Raw genomic sequence first — 15,280 nt, 5'->3', positions numbered from 1 at the left:
AGCGGCGATGTTACAGAGATTACAGGCAGAAGACAAGTGCGGGCACCGTCTCTCTCACTTGATCGTGTTTCAAAGCCCATGCAGCATGCCAATGGCACTCTTCAGTAATTCCACATTTCAGTGTTTGGTCCCCCGGTCTCTTAATTGTCCCCGCCGATACCCCTTGTTCTCTCCTGACCCTCAAATAAGTTATTTTCCTTTAGCATTGCCTTTACATACTTTCCCTCGGACCTGTCTCTCCTGCCTGTCTTGTAGGCAGGAGCTGTGTTCAGCCTTTGGACCTCGTTATCTTCCCTGAGTGTTATCCCGACCCTCCGCTGCGAAGAGTCCTCTTGCGTTCCCTGACATGGGCATTGCCCAGAACATTCTTCTGTTGTTTGAACAAGAACAGAGCAGAACATAATTTTTACCTACTTAGAGATTGCTGTTCAGTCCTAATGGGCAAGGCAATGCCGATGGAAAATATCTTTATTTGGTGTAAAAAGCAAGGCAGGTAAATAGGAGGATTACAGTAGCTCCACACTTCTGTGGCTATTTCAGACTGCCATGAGTTTTTTAACAACATCAGGCTGTCCTTCAGGAGAACAGTGTTTAGATAACAGCTCTTCCAGCCAGTTCGGTCCAGTTTTGTTTTCCACGCTGCCCTGTGCGACATTTTGTGCTGCAGTCTTGCGCCCGCTGCTATTTTAAGGCATGACTCACGCTTGGCCTGTGACCCTCTTTGTGCCAGCACAGCGAGAGCTCGGCAGCGCCTGACGAGGGGATTGCCCGGCACAGGGGCCCGCGGGGGAACTGGCGCCCTGCCCACCTGCGGAGGGGAATGGAAGGCGTTTTCTGCCAGCCCAGGGACTCCAGCTGCCCTTTTGGGTGTGGGGATGCAGTCACGAGGGATCGGGCAGCTGCCCAGCCCCAGGCGGAGGAATGCACCCAAAAAAATTTGTCAAATGTAGTGCTGGTGTAAGAGCACTTTTTCTTCTGGAGGGCTTTATAGTAGAGCTATGAGGAGAGGAATATATATATACTTAGATGAAATATACATATATAGATGTGTGTGTCTGTGTGTAAAGGAAAAGGGAGATCAAGTACAAAGTATTTATTACGTGTTAAGCAGCCACCACCTGTCTTCTGCAAACTCAGGCTGCTCAAATCCTTTCAGAAAGGGATGGGGAGCTGGAATCACTCCAGGTTCTTCTGTAAAGACTGGTGCTCCTCCTTATACAGACAACTTCCTTTCTTTAGCAAGCTCAGAGATTTTTTTCCCCTTTTGCTCATTGTCTCGTAAAGGTACCCTGACAACATTTACACAAATGAGTCAATTAACCAACCCAGGTATGTTTATTATACATTTACATGCAGAAATTTTGCACTATTAAATTCATGAGTACTGGCTGTCTTGTCCTACTTTTATATAGTTGTGCTTCTGTTTCTCCATCATGAAGAAGCTTATAGGGTAGAAAAATCTCATCATGTAAGTTAAAACATATATCAAAAAGTAACCTCTCTTAATGAAGGGAGAGTTAAGACTTAGCAAAATAAATACATGTATGCTATTGATCCATAATTCTCTTGACTACATAATTGCATATTATTGTTATGCTTCATACTGGTTATGCAATGTTGAATCATTTATCAAAGAAGCTTGTGGCCCTGGAAGCTGGGTGTGTATTTTGCAATTATAACACTCGATCCAATGACAGACTGCGTCTCCTCAAATCTAATTTAAAACAATGTAAGGCTTATCACTGAGAAGAAAGGAATGTGCATGTTATACAAAACAAACCTGACAAGTAGGTTGTGGCATTATATGCAGTAATAGTTCTCTTTTTTTAGGCTTAAATCCCATTAACACAGCAAAAATAGTGGTTTTTGTGCATGATAAATCCATGCTGAGTAAAACAGCCAGCAGAGTGGGTCAGCCTCTGCTTGGTTAGCACAGCACAGACAAAGCTGGTGTCCTTGAGGCTTTCCCACAGAGTGAGGGGACTGTGTACACCAGCGCAAAGCTGCAGTCCTGTACCCTTGGAGGAGCCAGGTGCACACAGACCCCTCTGAGGGCTGGGGTCACAGCATCAGGGCTGCCATCCTGCAGAAATACAGAATCCAGCAGCATGGAAATGGCCCGTGTGAAGGTAGTCATGTACTCTACTTGTCTCAAAAATATATTCCTTGGGAGAGAAAGTGAGTCATGGAATTTTGAGAAGCAAAAGTTTAAAATATCTGTTTGACCAAAGTTTTGAAAGTTTAAAATATCTGGTTGCTGGCTATGCTTCTCTGAAAACTTGGTATTTTCGAGTCACCATGCCATCATATCCTCACTATTTTCAGTGAAACCAAGCACTCCTTTGCATAATAACTTGTGCTTTTTCTGTAAATTAGAAACCATTGATAACTTTATAGACACACCTTGTTGTTTTGGGTTTATTTTCCCTAAAATTTCTGTAATTTCAGAGTCTAATTCCTGTTTTCAAAATAGCATGTTTACTCATAAGCATGTGGGCAAGATTGTACTCTAATGCCTCTGCTCTTAATGTCCAGCTTAATGATTAGTTACTTAAAAATTAATAATTTCATGTTAATAATTAATTTTTAATAAATTGTCAGAAATTGATATGTATGTTATAGACATATTTAGGAAGAGATTAGATGGATTCTGTTATCTTTCTTCTGTATATTCCACACATACTGTACTGTATGTTAGAAGCAGAATCAGCCCTGAAGCTACTTGCTTCAAAAACAGAACTATGATTAATTCAGTGCCAAATATTTATGCATCAGACAAAAATAAATTCAAATTCTTTGTAAATTCAAACAAGACAAATTAAGTGGTAATTAAAGCTCTTTCATATACTTCATAACATACTGATTCACTCCTTTCTACATTCAAAGAAAACAGTTTCTAAGGCGTAAGAGGAATGCTTTTGTGCAGAGAAATGTCAGTGTTTACTGTACATTCCTTATATTGTGTTCTGGAGTACAACATTCCTTATATTGTGTTCTGGACCCAGTTAGAATCACAGAATCATAGAATGACTTTGGTTGTCCACCACTGCCTACTTCTTCTGTGATGGACAGCAGTGGACAGAAGAAAATTAACTCTACCCCTGCCAAAACCAGCACACCACTGCACACCTGTTGCTACAATATTAACCTTCATTTGGCACTTCCTTATGTCCCACCTCTTAGTTTCAGTGGGCTGTGGTCACAAAATGAGACATAAGTTCTTGGGCATGTGAGACACTGGTTTTAAATAATGTAGGTTTTGTGTTTTAATCAGCAGATGCTTGCAAGAATAAGGGTAGAATTCAAAAAAACTTGTTTTATTTGTTCAGTCTGTAAATAATATTCTAAATACTTGCAGTCATCAGCAGCTTTAGCTTATTATTAATTTGTAGCTTTTATAGAGCATGTTTAATTTTTAAATCTTAAAGCACTTTTATAAATTTTTTTTGAAGCTGTGGGTTAGGACCTCACAGTATCTTAAAGGATGTCTTAGTGGCTCACGCAGTACACAACTAGGGAACAAAATAACCAGGTGAGATGCAGATTTTTCTTTTAACTTTTCACCTCTGAGGCACTCAGGATCACGGTTCACAGGACAATCTTTTGTTCTGATGCATGAAATTTGTGTACTCTCTGGAGAGATCTAATTATTAACAGTGGCCATTACCAAAACCCAGTCGGCCTTATGAATTATACCTGGATTGTGCCGTGTACATAACCCACAAGTTTCACTAGCATGCAGCCTTCCGTGCCGATTAACGCAGGGAAAAGAAGACAAAATTTCTGGTCGGTAACACACGAAGCACAACGGAAAAGCCAGAGGCGGAGGGAAGGGAAGCGCGATGCCACGCTGCCACCTACTGTCACCTTGCGGACTGCGGGGAGCCCTTTCATCCCTGGAATAAATATCGGACAGGAGGGTCGGGAGAACATCAGCGAGGGACCCCGAGAGCCACGGGTCTTAACTGGGTCGGGGACTCCAAAGGCGGCCTCGGAGCTTCCTTCCCGAGCCCTTTGCAGGGCTGCGGCCAGGGCAGGACTGCGGTGAGACACCCCCTGGCCCTCTCCCAGGGTGCTCCTCTGCATCCCAAACACACACAGTTGTTTTTTACAGTAAACATGAACAAAGAGAAGCTCTTTTATGATATTTATGTAATAACATAGTACACAAAATTTTTAAAAATCACAGTGAGGTTTACCTGTACTTAATGTGGCAGGGGGAAATAAAGAGTCCTTAGGCAGCCCAGAGCTGGATCATTATCTGCAGAGAACAGAAAGGGCCTTGACAAAAGGCACGGTGTGACTGTCAAGTACAAATTCGTCCTTGCCAGCACTTCATTCAGATGGCCAAGTCCAGACTGTCCCTCTGCAAAGCTTAGGAAGTTTCCACACACTGGCATGTCAGCAATACAGGACTCCCAAGCTGCTGGAGACCCAACTATTCCCACGTTCTCAGGCACATGAAGTCCTCCAAGTTGTCATTTGATGTAAAAACTGATAACATTTATCAACAGCAATGGAATACAAAAGCTCTAGAAAGTACACATTCTCTGCTGCTGTGAATAATCTAAGAAATTGGCTGAGTTCTATGGGAAACCTCGGCGTGTTTGCTTAGGCTCACTTGAAGTGCAAATAGTCATAAGTATTCATGACAGAGGGTTTTATTTTTTTTATGAAACAAACAAGCTGAAATGCATTATATTGTACTCAGTTTGAAGAAAAATGTATTCTGCTAGCATTGGGTTGACAGATTTTTTGCATGTAAAAATGTCCTAATCCCTGTTCAAATTAAAACTTTGAAACTTTGGCTACAAAAGGGGAATTATTACAGTAAGATAACCTGGAAGCTTTTTTTTTGTTGTTTTGTTTTGGTTTTTTGTTTTGTTTTGTTTTGTTTTGGTGAGGTTTTTATATCATTATACTGGTTTCCCATAATTAAGGTTATGAATAAGCTTCTACTAATAAACTCTCAGTGTTCTTTCTGAGATGGTGATGGCGTTCTTTACAAACCTTTCTGAACTGAAAAGACTGAACTCTGGGACATGGTGGTTCGTAAGAGGACACGTTCTTCAGCTGGATAAATTGAAGGAGTGGCAGCTTTGTAATAAACCTCTAGACTGTATGCCTCCAGCAAGGAACAAATTAAAAGGAAAAACAAACAAGACTGTCACATCAGAACCATCTCCCATTACCTTGGACCCTTCCAATTACAATATCTCCAAAAGCAGTTATTCCACTTCTGAACTGTAAATCCACCTGAATTTTTTTTTAATGAATTAAACCTGAATTTTGAGAAGGTAACGTCTGAGAAAGTTTCATTTGAAAACATAGTATTTACAAGACATCCAATTTATATATCACAGTCACAAAATGCACACAGTGCCTCTTAAGTATGATTTATGATATAAATTGATGCATGCATCTAATTTAAATGTTTAGTATAGTTTTTATTGGATTTTTAAATTAATGTACAAGAAAACATAAAATGTAAAAATAGGAATGTTTTTATGTTGTGCTCATATAGGCACTACCAGTATCAAGATTTTTCTGAAAGGACATTCAAGGTAGTAGGATTTGTGTGCATATATAACCAGTTATGCATACCTGCTGGTGTTTTGAAATCTGGAAATTTCAAATTTCCTTCCAGAATCAACAAGAATTAAACTAACCTAAGAGCATTAACCTTTTTTTTTTTTAGTAGTGTAACAGAACAATGTTACTTTAGATTACATTTCTGCATGTGTTATTTTCATTTGATGTATAGAAGACAAAGTTTACTGAGGTGACAGCTTGCTTAAGACAATGTATTATTCAAAATAACAAGAAGGGAACTGACTGAAAAACTGCAGAAGGACATTATGGCATTGAGTGATGGGCAAACACAGCAATGAAATTCAATGCAGATAAGCATCAAAGAATATGCATAAGAAAATATATCTTAATTTCACACGTTGAATGAAAAACTTTGAACTGGCCATCACTCAAGAATAAGATCTCAGAGTTATGGTAGATTTTTCCACCGAAATGCCAGCCCAGTGTTCAGCAGTGGCAAATCAAATGCCATCCAGTTCACAAAAGAGCAGGAAGATGGAACAGCTTTCATGTCTGGCATGGCCAAGTATGCCTGGGAAAGAGAACTGGAGAGCAGTCAGTGTAACAGTGGCCCAGATGAGAGCAGGTTGTTTGTTGTCCCTTCCAGTACAAGGACTGGGGACATCAAGTGACAATATCAGAATCAGGTTCAAAGAAGAAAAAAAAAAAAAAAGATGGTGTTCTTTAGACCAAAGATTATTTGAGCTCTACAGGTACTTGCCAAAGGATATTGTGGACAATGAAAATTTCAATGGGTCAATGAGACACTGAACAAGAGAGATTAGTTTTATTTCCTGATCCTTGTTTAAAGATTTCTTAATACATCCTTTTTCTATGTTCTGCCTTTCTTGCTTTCATCGGACCGTGACATTCTACTTAAAACATTCTCATAAGTGCCACAGAATTTATTTCCAAACAGGAGACCGACAGAATGGCAGGATAAATAAATGTTTCTCTCTGTAATTATCCTAATTTCTATTAGCTCCATCATATTGCCTGGGAAAAATGTTGATAGCTGTTCTGTGAGACCTTGATTGTAAGGAATGTGTCCCTAACTCGACGAACTGTTTATTCACAAGTCAGTAGAAGATACCATTAGTATAAATAAAAGATAAATTTGCAAATATTTGCAAGAATATAACTGTTAAGTGGCTTCTAACAAATTTAACAGCACGCCTGAGGCATAATTAATATAAGCTATTGTCTATATCATGCGCAAAATTAGTGTTGTGTAGCAGTTATTGTGGCTTAACACTGCTAATTTCCTTCCCCGGTTCAGCAGGTTGTACCGTGTTTAGGCAGGAGCGATGAGAATAAGGGGAGACGTGATTAAATCTGATCTGGCACAACTCCTTTATCAGTAAAACAAAACAAAAAAACAAACCCAAAAGCCAGAAGCAGCCAAACCCCGCAGGACAGCGCGGAGCGGCGCGCGCCCCCTCAGCGCCGGCAGCGGCGCGCGGGGCGGGGGGAGCGCGGCCCGCCATTGGCTCGGAGAGTGCCCCGGCCTCACGTGACCGACGGCGCGCTCCTTATAGCCGCGCGCCGGGCGCGAGAAGGTGGCTGTGTGTGCGAGCGCGCGTTGCGGGGTCCGCGCGGGAGCGGCCGCCGGTGAGCGGGGCCTTGGGATTGGGAGAGGGGCGGGAAGGACGGGGAGGGGCGGGAAGGGGCCGCTCTCCGTCTCGGCTGAGCCGCCGCCACCGGCGGCGGGTTGGGGCCGCAGGGTTCCGTGGCCGAGTTTGGGTATTGGCGGGCTCCTGCCCCGCTATTCCCTATTGGCCGCGGCGACGCGCGGGGAGGGAGGGGCCCTGCGAGCGCCTGGCGGGAGCGGGACCGGGGCATGGTGTGGGTGAGTGCCCCGTTCCCCACAGCCATTGCGGGTGTGCGCCCGGGACAGCCCCGCCAGCACTGCGAGCTCCGGGCGGTAGCGGGGCGGGAGGATAGTGTGAGTGAGTGCCCCGTTCCCCTCTCAGCCACTCCGGGTGTGCGCCCGGGACAGCCCCGCCAGCCTTGCGGGCTCCTGGTGGGATCGGCACTGGGGGATGGTGTGGGTGAGTGCCCCGTTCCCCACAGCCATTCCCGGTGTGCCCGGGACACCCCGCCAGCCCTGCGGGCAGGCCGCTCCGCGCTGTGCGTTCCCGCCGCTCGTGTCTCGGTGCAGCCTCCCCCAGGAAGGGGCTCTGCAGGGGCCCGCCGACCACGCCGTGCATGGCTGACTGCTCACGGCAGCCATGAAGGCCGATAATCCGGAATGATAATGGTCTCCAACTGGTGTTCCCCGAACTTCAGGAGTAGAGGGATGTGTTAATTTTAGTGTTTTCTCTTGCAGTTGATCTCATGAATTCCAAAATGAAACAGAAGTTGACCGCAGAGAAGTCCTCAGGATCTTTGCAGGTATAGACTTTAAAGCCTTGAAGCTAGTACCTCTCTGTGACACAAGCTTCTTTGTCCACTGAAGGAATATAAAGGGATCTGTTGCAATGTGCTTCCACCTGGCTTATGTCCATTTGGCTTGAGTAACCTCCTGGCAGATATTGTGGCTTGGGAACATGCTGTCCTGCTTGGGTCTATGTGCTTATGACTACTTTTTTTTCCTATTGCTCAGCAAGTCCTTTTTACTTTGACACTGAGCTTACTGTCTCTCCGTTTAGTTTTTCAGGGTTGGTTTGGTTTGTTTGTCCTGACTATGTGCCTTTGCTTACTGAATCTGTCTGGCTTATGCTTAAGGGTTGTTGGGTAGGTTTTGTAGGCTGTTCTTTATGGGTGGGAACGTCTGAAGAGTTCTGTCTGCCTTGTGTTGGACGTATTTTAACTGAGGTATTCAAGCAGGCAATTCACTTTCTAAAGTCACCTTTGTGAATAATAGTTGCCTTGAAATTGGTAGGAATGCTTAAACAATTTAGGTTTTTAAGAGTTAACTGATTAGGTACAAACTTTAGTAACTTTTCTTGGTAAGTCTTTTAATGTAGGCCCTAATCAGAATGGTACAAAAGTGTATAAAATAGAGACTAGTGGCTCTTGTATGATGACCCATAGTGACTGGAATGGAAGCTCCAGGTATTAGTGAAAATTGCTAATTGATAGGTCTGATTTATGGCGCTCTTGTCCCATATTGTCTCTAGGGTGTGAATTGCTCGGTGTGGCTTTTTGCACTTTCAGTGGGTTCACTTGAGTATTGGCCAATAATTTCTTGGCAGAGTATAGCTGACTCTAATCCTAAGTAACAGCAAGCAGTGTCTGCCCCACGGGGTGATTCCTGTTCCCACAGCAGTTAATGTTTGTCCTTTAGTGGAACAGTAGGATAATTGGTGGCAGGAATTACCGTGGGAAAGGCGAGCTCTTGTCCTGTGAAGCACGGTGTGAATCGGTGACTTTCTCACGCTGGCGTGGCATTGTGTCCTGCCTGCTCTCGCTTGGTTGTCTGCCATTGTTTGCTATCCCATGGTGGCAGTGTAACCAACCCAGTCAGAAAGCTTTGATGCAGGAAAGAGGCATTTATGCATGATAGCAAGGGTGATAAACATACTGGTTAGACAAAACAATGGCCTCTGGATCGAAGCAAGGAAACTTTTGATCCATTTTAATGGATAATCAAAGTAACACGTCTACTTAAATGAACACTGTTTGCTGGTGTGTTCACAGGTTACAAAAACAGCTGCTGGCTGATGTGCCTTTGCACCTAACCGTGCAACTGCTATCACTTTTGTCCCTGTCCCCAAGGGTCTGAAACTAGCTGGACCTCTCAAAACTTTGAGTTTGAGAGCAGCAAAGTCACTGGCCTTGAAATCTAATCAGATTTCTGCTGAAGTTCTTTTATGAAAGGTAATGTTTCCTAAGAGACAGGGATTAGTTATAGCTTCATGTGATTAACATCTATCTCTGGTAGAAATAATTAAATCCCCTTCCTTACAAAAGCCTTAATATAGGCTGCAGTGTCATTTTTTTTGTCTTGAAAAGATGAATTGTGTTACCTTAATGGAAGCATGATGGATTCCTAATTTTCAGTTGATGTAAAGAAGAGTGGCTGCTGTCTGACCCATTTCTGTCTTTTCAGAAGTACCTCACAGACAGCACATGCAGTGCTGCCCGAAGACCGACTCTTAAAATGATCCAGCCTTCAGCAGCTGGTAACCTGGTTGGCAGGCATAATGAGGTATAAACTAAAAGATAATTTGGAAATATGGAATTATTTCTGGTTGTAGTGAAGTGCTTTTGAGCTGTTAACTGAAAACGAATATATTTGAAAAAATATAATGTGCTAACTAGAGTGACACAAGCTTACTATTGTTCTAGTAATAAACATTATTAAAACCTAGCAATTTCTGAGTTCTTTGGGTATTAAGGAAGATGTTTAAACTAGAACTATAATTTGAAGAAAGCAGGACTTGGAGATTTACTTGCAGCCATGAGTATGCAGCCTTAGAAGTTTGTATTTTTGTGTAGGCTGAGATGTTCCTCTAAACTTAAACCTGCCCATGTTTTATGCAGAAGAAATCTTCAGTCAGAAGGAACCTCTGGAATAACAAATTTGCCTCAAAGGCTTCTAAAGCTGAGGTGTCTGTGGACAAGGAGCAAGAGAATGAGAATGATGTCATTCAAGCTGAAGATCTCATGATGAAAGGTATGTGGTAATTCCTGAAATATTTTCTTGCACTTTAAATGCTATGCTGCTGTTGGAGTGCTACTTGAAACATATTTCCTTTGTCATTTAGATAAGGGCTTTGTGGGTTTTTTGTGATGTCTAGCAAGAGTTGATGATACTTATCCTCGATATTAAATAACGTATAGATGTCTAGTATTTAAGAAGGAGTTCATGATAACCAGAAACTGAGAAGCATTGTGTGCAGCAGTGTTAAGGAGTCTTGTAGTTTGTTATTTTGGCTGGGCTATAAGTTTTCCAGTGACTAATAATTAAGTTGCAATGAAAGCCTGTTCTGCCACAGCGTCTTGTTTGTGCAGTTTCTCAGAACAGTGTGGATGGTGACTTGAAAGTAACACTTCTGTCTCCCACAAAGTGCAAATTGAGAGCAGCATTTGCAGATGTGGCCATCTTGCAGAGCCTGCTGCCATGCTTGAGGCAGCTTCCTGAAGGCACTGTGCAGCCATTAATGCAGTGTAGGCCCTGTTCCCTGTAAGCTTGTGTCACTAGTTGTAGTTCTGCAACTAATGTTTGAAAACACTATACAGAGTGAGTGCTTAGTATCACTGCTCATAGAACACTTGTATACCTGTATACAAGTTGGATGTCTTAAGGTGCTCTTAAAAAGTCAGTCTTACCACAGACTTAATGTAGCCTCTTAAATTCAGGAGATCCTTCATCTCGGTATTGGAAAGAAGTGGCTGAAGAGAGGAGGAAGGCTCTGTATGAAGTGCTTCAAGAAAATGAAAAGGTAGCTACTCAAAGATGCCTAACTGCTAAGGTTACCTGGCTGTTGTCTTCCTCTTCTAACATTTTGTTATTTGAACTCAGTTGCACAAGGAAATCGAGCAGAAGGATGGTGAAATTGCCCGACTAAAAGAAGAAAATGAAGAGCTGATGTCCCTTGCTGAGCATGTGCATTATATGACCAGTGTGATTGAGGTACTCAAAGTAATTTCCAGTTAATGTTGTGGAACAAACCAGTGAGAAACCAGCCAAAGTATTTATAACGAATCATGACTTCTGTTATATGTGCTCACATGATTTTTCATTTTAAATTGCTCCCTGACCTGTTTACTGCAGGATAGCTCTAATTCTAGAGTCAAAAAGCCCCTTCTAGGGGATGAATTTTTCCCATCTTAGAACCTAGGAGTAGTGAGAATACTAAGATGGATGTTTTCTGAAGGAGGAATTCAACCTATTCTCAATAGAATTAGGATTTGCATGTTGGAGATTGTGATAAGGGAAGTAAGAGTTGATTTTTCACTTTTTTTGGGATTACTTAAATTCATGTGCTTAATAGGTTGGTACTGGCTGTGTCCTTTGAGAAACTGAACTTGAAACAGTCACAAAATAGAACAGTGAGAGGCATTCTCTTTGAGGTCAAGGCACAGTGCCAGTTTCACTGCCCAAAAAGGGCTGTACACAGAGTCTCTAGGGTTCATAAACTCAAATTTCCTAACAGCTCCCTCTGAGAGTTCCTTGGGGTGAGTAGTTGTCACTAATTCCATGGCTCCTTCAATGGGAGAGGATTGTTTGTAAGAGCCTCTGAAGCTGTGATAAATACATAGATAGGTGTGGAACCTTGATGTTGTGGCTTTCAGGTTGTTTTTTGCAGGAATTAAGCTCTCATTAAGCTGGGATATGAAGCTGGGTGCCTGGCAAATACTTTGAGTCTGTGATGGCTAGACTGAGAGGTGGAAACAAAATGCAATATTATTGCAAGTAACTTGTGTAATTAAGAATTAAATTTCATCAAGTTACTTTTCAGATAGTGCAGTTATTTAGCTCATCCTTGAAAGACTGCTTTGCTACACTTGAATTTTTTGGGGGTTTGGGGAGTACTGCTTGTTAGTGATAAACTTGCTGGCAGAAATTACATTACTTGAGGAACTGGACTAATATAGTTGGGAACTTCTCTACTGTTTCTCAAAAGTTAGGATTACTTATTAATTGTAAAGTCATTCCTTCTGAGGCTTAAATGAGCCTTAAGGGATCCATCAAACGACCAGAAGCTTCAAAACCAGCCTCTTCACAGTCCTGTTTATCTTCCTTAGGTTGGGTTAGGTGAGGAACTTCTAGGTTGATCAAGTGCTAGATACTTCTGGATCTTAAAGCTCGTCTCAACTTAATGTAGCTTTATCATCTCTAACTAAAAATTGAGTAAATTGGTTGTACAGTAAGTTTTCTAAAATTAAACCTATAGGGTACTATAGTAAATACTTAACTTGGGAACCAGTTTCCTGTGTTTTGGATTGCATGAGATGAAACTTGTCCTACTGAAGAACCTAAGAAAAACTGAACAAGCAAGTGTGGTTTGCAAGTTAAGAGGTAGTAATTTGAGTTGAACTTGTATCCTAAGATTTTTGTAACTGAGGAATGTTTTGATTATATCAACAACCTCCCAATGAAGGTAATTAGTTGGCTTAATTTCATGTGCAGAATCTTATTTCACTATTTCATAGTTATTAAGTAGAAAAATATTAAATTTGCTGTCTTTTGTTTCTTTGTAGAGGCTAACTGGGCAAGCACCTGACAATCTTGAGACACTGGAGAGTCTGGCTCTAGAGGAATCCAGACAGGAAAATGAAGAGCACAACTGTGGAGATGAGGCAGACTGCCCTTCTGAAGAAGAGCCATCACAAGTATTGTCTGGTTTAAGGGAGAATAGATCAGATCTTCCTTCAAAGGAAGCAAGCCATTTGCAACTGGAATGACAACCTTTAAATAGGCTTTTGTATGTGGCTTTTAATTGCAGACTTCCTCTTGAAAGGATATACTAAACCTCAGGTACAGAAACTCTTGTGGGAACATTACAGATGTTGGTATTTTTAACTGGAATTATGTGGCAGTGGGAGGAGTATCTGAATACTGCATGGAAAATTTACTACAGGCTGCATGTAGTTGCCTGTAGGAAACGCAAATACTGTGTATTTCAACTGTTGTGTAAATATCTTTCTTATCAGTTGGTCTGAATTGATGCATGAAAATTGATAAATAAATCTTTGCATTACCAAAATAGTGTCTTAATTGACAGGGGAATGGTTAATCCTTGGTACAAATCAATTATGACTCCTGTAGATGGAAGCTTTCAAGTTTTTAGGGGGAATGCCTGGGCAGGTTTTAGTTCTTTTTAGATTTGCAGAATTCTGGAGAACAAAATTGGGCTTTTTGGGGATGGGGGGGGGAAGTAAAAAATTTGTGTGCTGTTGGTGAGGTTTCAGAAAATCTTCCTGGGTAATGAGAGTCAAAATGTAAAGGTCAGATTTATGATTTTCAGATTTTTTAAAATTAATTTCCTCTGCCTGCTAAGGAAACATTTTGCAATCTGTGTAATGAGAGCTTAAGTAGGAAATATTAGACCATTTATTTTAGTAATACTTTAATTGGCTTATGAAGAGAAGGTGATATGTTCTTGGTCCCAGTGGCAGCTGTACTGAAAACTAGGTGGAGACAAAGCAGCCTATACTTCAGAGCTGTTCTGAAAGAAACTCGGTGTTTTCAAGGTACTGCTCTGGTATTTACCAAGAGATGAGACACCCTTTTACCAAGGTACTTCGGTTCTGAAAGGTTTGCAGGAGTAGAAAAGGTCTTTAAAACTTTGAGCACCTTATCTGGTATCTGCTTGGGCTGTGATGGAGTAGGAAAGTTGGATACAGATTTTCCAGTACTGAGGGGTCTCCAGGCAGTTGTTCTGTAACAAGGCTTTAACGATGGGGGCTGGTGCCATATCTTGGGAGGAGCTTAAAGCTGAGTGGCCTTCAGGAGGCAGAAGTGAACAGAAGCATCCTGAGTTGTGGATCTCTCTGGCCTTGCCAAAGATGGTTGCTGCAGGGTATGTGTGAATGACTCTGGAGCTATCAGATTGGCACCTTTATATTCCTTCTGTTTTACTTCCTGTGGCTGTTGATCAGTTAACAGATGTTTTACAAGTGATTTCTGTTGTGACATCCAGGAAATGTCAGAAGCTACTGAAGGAGGTGATACTCCTGGCTGCCATTTTACCTCACGAATGCTAACTAGAAAATCAGGCATCACAATTTCTTGTGGACTTTGCAAGCACGAGATTGTATCTTCCAGTGTGTGCTCCAGGGGCTGCTTAGACATATTCCTTTCCATCACAGGATGAAGAGGTGAGAAAGGTGTGTCCTTTATCTTGCACTGATGCTGTCTTGAAGAAGATACAAAACTGGGTGCTGGGCAAATGCCTTGTAGAGTAACCTTGGATTTCTGTTAAGGAGAAGTGGATAATGCTTGTCAAGTGACTTAGACCTCTCCTATCTCACATTCTAAGCAACTTTCTTAACAAAGTAATTCCACATTAGTAAATAAGGAAACATAAATTTCATTTTGATGTAATTGTTTTTTGCAGTTCAATTTAGTTTAAGTTATTGATTGTTAACTCTAATTTTTAGAGGTGGTTTTATTTTTAAACATCAGGCATATTGTATTTGCAGAGGCTGTAGAAGTGAAGAAAGGACTGTGACATGACTAGCAGACCAAAATGAGACAGCAAGTGCAACTTTCCATTATTTGACTTCCTGCTGTGTCAACTGCTGTAGTACAGGTGCTGTTGTTGGAACAGAACTGCCAGAAAGAGACAAATTCAGAATTTGTGTGCAGTATCTGCCTGTGTTTCTTACTTTCAGGCTGATCAAGAAGAATGCTTTAGGTTTAAATCTTATGCTTTTTCTGGATTGATTTTATTTAAATAAAAAGATATGACAGTCTGATATGCTGGATCCTTCTGTTGAAATAGACTGTGTACAAATAAATCATGGAAGTTCTGCAAGCAGGCTGATGGATGTATTGCAGCATTTGGCCCACCTCTAACAGAGTAAATTTTTACATCAAAAAGGCATGTGCAACTTAGTCATACATACTAATGCTTTAAACTATGACTATTATGGTTTTATTAAGTGCAGTTTGTTAGCAGATAGCTTGCTGTATAATTGGAAAAAAACCCTGATGCCCCAGAAGGTTAGGTGTGAGAGCTGAACTGCCACAGTAATAAAACCTCTACACATGCTTTGTCACAGATGCACTGAA

At 41.6% G+C, this 15,280-nt stretch overlaps 1 protein-coding gene and 1 long non-coding RNA gene across 4 annotated transcripts; both read left to right on the top strand.

The window, feature by feature from the left end:
* The first annotated feature begins 7,145 nt into the window (after positions 1–7,145).
* Positions 7,146–13,250, top strand: GMNN (geminin DNA replication inhibitor). 3 transcript variants are annotated; one of them, XM_059475460.1, is made up of 7 exons: positions 7,146–7,203; positions 7,922–7,986; positions 9,647–9,745; positions 10,081–10,213; positions 10,900–10,982; positions 11,063–11,173; positions 12,745–13,250. In XM_059475460.1, exons 2-7 carry the CDS (start codon positions 7,930–7,932, stop codon positions 12,946–12,948), a joined length of 687 nt encoding a protein of 228 aa, XP_059331443.1. In that variant the 5' UTR covers positions 7,146–7,203; positions 7,922–7,929; the 3' UTR covers positions 12,949–13,250. The 3 variants fall into 3 exon arrangements, with proteins under 3 accessions (XP_059331443.1, XP_059331450.1, XP_059331435.1); XM_059475467.1 differs by lacking the exon at positions 7,146–7,203 and adding an exon at positions 7,423–7,441; XM_059475452.1 differs by lacking the exon at positions 7,146–7,203 and adding an exon at positions 7,431–7,537.
* A 135-nt stretch (positions 13,251–13,385) lies between these two features.
* On the top strand, positions 13,386–15,023 carry LOC132075255 (uncharacterized). The gene is made up of 2 exons (XR_009418753.1): positions 13,386–14,364; positions 14,689–15,023. It is a non-coding gene; the product is annotated as an uncharacterized LOC132075255 (long non-coding RNA).
* The last annotated feature ends 257 nt before the right edge of the window (positions 15,024–15,280 follow it).

The sequence above is a fragment of the Ammospiza nelsoni genome, chromosome 1 (genome assembly GCF_027579445.1).
Source record: "Ammospiza nelsoni isolate bAmmNel1 chromosome 1, bAmmNel1.pri, whole genome shotgun sequence".
In the NCBI taxonomy this organism is placed as follows: domain Eukaryota; kingdom Metazoa; phylum Chordata; class Aves; order Passeriformes; family Passerellidae; genus Ammospiza; species Ammospiza nelsoni.
This window is presented reverse-complemented; position numbering and strand designations above follow the sequence as displayed.